Raw genomic sequence first — 6,000 nt, 5'->3', positions numbered from 1 at the left:
CTCTGTTAATTCATTTTTTGAATTAAATATTCGAGAGGCGGAAGGCATTTCCAAGGCCTGTGTTATAAAAACATGAGCATAAACATGGGGGGGGGGGGGGTTGACAAAAGCAATGGGGTGATACTTTTATGTGAAAAATGTCCAGTGCAGTATGACCAATTAACAAAACAAATGGCAACTTTCAAGCACCAACTTGAGGCTTGACTCTTTGTTTGCTTTTCATGGTTTGCAGACCACAACTACTATATTCCCAATAAGGCTTCCTAATAAACAGTTGGATTCGAGTTACAATATTGCTGCAGGCCCCTTCCAGCTCTAAAAATTAATAATAACAATAATTTTATTTGTATGCTGCACATCTGACGGGGCTTTCCCAGCCACTCTGGGTGGCTCCCAACATAATATTAAAAATACGATAAAACTTTGAATTATTAAAAACTTCCCTAAACAGGGCTGACTTCAGATGTCTTCTAAATGATTCTATAACCCCATTCAGGCATCCTAGGTGCCTGAAAGGGAGAGGATGAGCGTCCTAGCTTCACCCAGTGTTGCCAGCCCTGTCACTCTTCACAAGTTGAAGGGATAACTTGGGCCCCATCTGCACTATAGAATGAAAGCAGGATCATGCCGCTTTATGGCTTCCCCCAAAGCATCTCCCAGTATGCTAAGAGTGCTGGGAGATGTTAGGAGACCCCCCCATTCCCCTAACAGAACCACAATTCCCAGAGTTTCTCCGGAAGAGGAATTGGCTGTTAAACGATTTCTGCGGAAAGACATCCATGCCGCTCATATTTCACATGTAAGCAGTTTTCAGAAAGAAACTGTGACCTTGTGATGCCTTCTCCAAATATGCAGCTCTGAGTATATTTTGCTCTGCTTCTCAAAATATCACAATGAGTTGGTGACTCATAAATAAAAACAAGATAAGGCAGGGGTTGGAATTTAGTTCCACGTTTAACTCACAAGTCCCTGGAAAACCAGCAGCCACCATGTACTGAAACTGGGTACAAGTGTGATGTTAATTCAGCTTTCATGTTTTTCCTTTTTAAGATAGCAAGTTTCTAGCTCTCATGTTTGCAAAGCTAGTAGTGCCTGTTGAAACCTCAGAAGCCAGAGAGGCATGGACGAACGAGGTTTCCAGGGATTGGGGCTTCGATGCCATACATGGCTGCTTGCCTCTATCCATAAATTGCAAACAAACCCCTTTCCATTTGCCTAATTTATGCAGGTTGCAGAATTCCAACTTCTCTGCAGAATCGGGATTGTGCAGAATTGGTTTCTTTTGGGAAGGAAGGGTGGGATATAAATTTAATCTATCTATCATCTATCTATCTATCTATCTATCTATCTATCTATCTATCTATCTATCTATCTATCTATCTATCATCTATCTATCATCTATCTATCTATCATCTATCTATCATCTATCTATCTATCTATCTATCTATCTATCTATCTATCTAGGAGACTCTTGAGAGTCCCATGGACTGCAAGAAGATCAAACCTATCCATTCTGAAGGAAATCAGCCCTGAGTGGTCACTGGAAGGACAGATCCCGAAGCTGAGGCTCCAATACTTTGGCCACCTCATGAGAAGAGAAGACTCCCTGGAAAAGACCCTGATGTTGGGAAAGATAGAGGGCACAAGGAGAAGGGGACGACAGAGGACGAGATGGTTGGACAGTGTTCTCAAAGCTACCAGCATGAGTTTGACCAAACTGCGGGAGGCAGTGGAAGACAGGAGTGCCTGGCGTGCTCTGGTCCATGGGGTCACGAAGAGTCGGACATGACTAAATGACTAAACAACAACAGCAAAATCTATTGGTTATGCAGCTAGAAGAAAATGGTGCCACTGAAGCATCACAAAAGCACAACAAAATGTTTCCTGAGCCTAGTCTGTCCCAAAAGTTAACTTCACCCACGCTTTTAGTTTCTGTCTGGTACTTGCTAACGCATCAAGAGTTTAATGCATGAAGCATCTCCTCTCATCCTTCCCCCTTTTCTATACAGGTCCAGCTCCTATGCTTCTAAGAACAGCTTGGCAGGCAGAAAGCCAGGTGGTAAGAGGGTAGGGAAAAATCCATCTCTGCACCAGCAAAAAGCATCACCTGCTTATTTTCTTGCAGGTGCAGGTCCGACTGCTACTAAGACCCAGGGACAGGTGGCTGTTATAAAATGCTTGCAATCCTAGGGGCATTATCAGATCTGCCTCATCACATTTCTGTGTGCATAGGGTTGTAGCCTTAAGCCTTACCTGGTAGTAAATACCACTGAATAGAGTGCAACTTAGCTTAAAGAGTGCACACCCTACGTTTAAACCAGGTCGCCTGCTGCGAAAATGGAGGGAACTGCAGTTTACCCCTCACCGTGCTACAGTTCCCCAGTGTGTTTGGGGTTTTTTTTTTTTGCAGGGAGGGGATGCTCTAAATGTATGGTGTGTGCGTGGTCTGAGTAAACATGCGTAGGGTTGTGCTGTTCAGGTACTTTTGGTTCCCTCTACAGGGAGGGTCTGCTATAAAGCAGTCTTTGCATTTTTCAGTCTGGGCTGTTGATAAGTTGAGGACATTTTACCACAAAAAAAAAGGGCTTTGAGCAATTCTACCAAAGGTCATCCCATGAAACTATTCCATTGGAATCCGGCTAGCTATGCATTGTTACCTCTGGATAAGAGACCCTCCCTTGAATTTTGCTCCTGCTGCTGTTGCTGGTGGTGGTCAAACTCATTAAACTTGCCTAGCCAGCTTATGCTTTCAAAAGCCGGCCTCTGTGGGGGGTGAGAAGCGATGACACTTTTTTCCACGGAGTCATTTCAGGGAAAGGTTGTGTGTGGTGTGGGTCTGGGGAGAGCGAGTGAATCAATCCTGGAAGTAGCTCCTTTGTTTGAAAGACATCTTCCCATTGAACCATTGTCCTTCGGGGACAGCTGGCACCCTGAGTTCATCTGCACCGGACCAGTCTCAAACGCAAACGATACACTGGACAAAACAACACAAGCCAGACTCAGGGTGGCCGCATCTCACACGAGGAGAGGGAAAGCTTTCGGAGACCACCAGAAAGAGAAAATAGGCCTGAGCAGCCTTTTGTTCAACCCATGGATAAGAAAAGCAAACTGGTAAGACACACATATGTCTTTTGCCTTGTTCTGTTTTTCATTTAATTGCTACACCATGAATATGTGATGCTGGGGGGGGGGAAGGGATATTGCCTGTTTTACTGCTTTGAAGCTGCACTCTTATTACACCCCTACTTTGGGATTTACTTTTGAGGAAATGTTAGGTGGCTTGCAAGCAGACCTCTGCATAGGCAGAAATGGCTTTAGGCTAAGAGGCAAGGCAGGAAGCATTTACAATTGTGGGGATTGCTTATTGCATCACGAATATGTGGAGAATTTAAGGCAAGCCACATCTAATTGTAGCGTAGTATTAAGAACAGTAGTCAGAAAAGCATTCCACGTTGGATACAGTGAATGTCGCAAGCTAAGTATTAGGGACGGAGTCCAAACTATTGGAGAGAAATTAATCTTTTCCGAGTTGATTGTGACTTTTAGATTTATATCACTGGCTTCGAAACAACTTTCTTGCAGAGCACAAAGAATTTGGAGGCATTGTTCTGGAGTAAAATTGCTTTAAAGGTGGTCGGCCTATATCTGCTATGTCTGATGTTGGAGGGTTTAATTTGCGCAAGCGCTGGGTCTGTGATCCCTTGTAGTTAAGCTTATTTTATCAGAGAAATGTGTGCGGACTTCCTTCCCAAAGTGATAATGCCTTCAAACAGCAGTTAAGCCTCTTTCCTGGTGCTTACAAAATAGGAACTGCTGTTTAGAGCAGCATGGTGACCTTACAGATCATTTTATGTATTTCCTAATGAGATCTTTTATGGAGATGATATCTTGGGCTGGCTAACTTTGTAAAAACGAGACCCAATCCTACCATAATATTGTGCTTCTCAGATTCTCCCTACGTGGGTACCTATGTGAAAAAACTTTAGAATAATGATTCCTGCATTTCCTAGCAATCAAACTGTCAACATTTGCTTCTGTCCTTAAATTATGGTTTCTCGCCAACACACTGCTTAAGTAATTAGCAGTGGTGATGTGTGCCTTTCATTACAGGAGTAGGCCAAGGATAGCTTCAAAAGATAAGGTAAAGGTAAAGGTACCCCTGCCCGTACGGGCCAGTCTTGACAGACCCTGGGGTTGTGCGCCCATCTCACTTAAGAGGCCAGGGGCCAGCGCTGTCCGGAGACACTTCCGGGTCACGTGGCCAGCGTGACATCGCTGCTCTGGCGAGCCAGAGCCGCACACGGAAACGCCGTTTACCTTCCCGCTGGTAAGCGGTCCCTATTTATCTACTTGCACCCGGAGGTGCTTTCGAACTGCTAGGTTGGCAGGCGCTGGGACCGAGCAGCGGGAGCGCACCCCGCCGCAGGGATTCGAACCGCCGACCTTTCGATCGGCAAGTCCTAGGCGCTGAGGCTTTAACCCACAGCGCCACCTGCGTCCCCAGCTTCAAAAGATATTTAGCAGCAAAACCTGAGAAGCTGATAAAGCCAGTGGTGGGAAATAGAAAAAGAAAGAAATTTTTAAAAAGTGTAGAAAAGAGGTTAAAAGATCAAGATAGAAAAATAAGATTAAAAAAAAAAAGAACTTCTGATTCTTCATCGGTCCACTATTTAAAAAAAAATAAAATGACTTCATCCAATCCATTGCAACAGCCAACAAAGGCACTTCCTATAAACAAACATGATCTCCACTCCTCAAATCCAGATATCATTATTTCCATTTTTTCCACGCAAAAAGTCTATGAGAGGTTTCCAATCTTTAACAAACGTTAACTGTGACTTTTCTCTGATTTAAACATGTCGATTCTTCCATCTCAGTGAAGTCGCTGCAGAGTTCTTAACCACCCATTTTCATGGCCCATCACTGGGTGTAGCGCTGGCCCATCCATGAGGCGAGTTGAGGCAGTTGCTTCAGGGGGCAGATCTGGGCCTGAGGAACACGCTGCTCACTGCCGCCGCCGCCTCCTTTGCTGTGGGCGGTGGCAGCGGTGGCATGGCTTTGGCAGGGCAAGCTTGTGGCGATGGAGAAGGGGGCAGGAGGCAGCAGCAAGGCATTTTGCCTCCAGCAGCACAACATCCAGGAGCTGCCCCTGTCTGGGTGGGTACCTCACTGGTAAGCTGTGCTTACATAGTGTCTACTACTCCCTTGTTCTTTTCCATCATAGGAAAATTCCTTATGAAGGGGAACTCCAAATTGCTTCTTGCTAAGGGACCAGTTCTTAAATAATGCCTTTTCCGTTGTTCTCTTGGAGCCCTTGTCCCGAAAGATGCAATGCAGCACTTCGGTTAAAAGCTATGAATCATATCCAGGAAACTCCTAGTTACCCTCAGAAGTAGATTGTGTTTCACAATAAACATGAGTTTGATCCGCAATGAGTAATTTTTTTTAAACTCCCAACTCTAGGGGTGCTGTATGTTTTTTGCTGGATGGATTTTTTGGGGTGTGGTGTGGGTGTGAGGACTTTACCTGATTATTTCTTTCCGCAGCAGCTAAATAATAAGTGGCCTAATTTGTAATGACTTTTTGCTACCAGATATAACCACATGGCATGGGAGAGAAGGAAATCCTGAGCACAAAACAGCAATTATACTCAGAGTAGACCCGTTAAAATTAACGGGTAGGTAGATTAGTCTCAGCAAGTCTAACTTAGTTCTTAGTGGAACTGGGCCTTTAAAATATTTATTACTCTCATAAAGGGATCGTACAGTATGAGTGATTCTTCGCATGTTTATTTTTTTAGGAATTCAGTGGGACTTGTTCCCAAAACAGCATGCAGCCTTTCAGCTCGGAAGACTGCTATTATACCAGAGCTTGGGCTAGCAAGAAATGCTGCTTCCCATGCTGCTCTAGCAGCTATGTGAAAGCGCAGTAGCCACAGTTTCCAGTGTAGGCTGAAAAGGGAAACTGTGTGTTTCCATCTACCGATCACAATGGCACTTG

The 6,000-nt window shown here is 44.5% G+C and overlaps 1 protein-coding gene across 1 annotated transcript in view; it reads left to right on the top strand.

Moving 5' to 3' along the window:
- Positions 1-2,835: 2,835 nt before the first annotated feature.
- ENPP2 (ectonucleotide pyrophosphatase/phosphodiesterase 2) overlaps positions 2,836-6,000 on the top strand; it is an 87,337-nt gene continuing 84,172 nt past the window's right edge. The window contains exon 1 of the mRNA XM_079984220.1: positions 2,836-3,111. Within this exon, the coding sequence (XP_079840346.1) occupies positions 3,091-3,111 (21 nt within the window). The 5' untranslated portion in view covers positions 2,836-3,090. The remainder of the gene's footprint in view (positions 3,112-6,000) is intronic.

Source organism: Podarcis cretensis, assembly GCF_951804945.1.
Source record: "Podarcis cretensis genome assembly, chromosome: 7".
NCBI classification, from domain to species: Eukaryota; Metazoa; Chordata; class Lepidosauria; order Squamata; family Lacertidae; genus Podarcis; species Podarcis cretensis.
The sequence above is the reverse complement of the archived record's forward strand: the minus strand, read 5'-3'. Positions and strand labels throughout refer to the sequence as shown.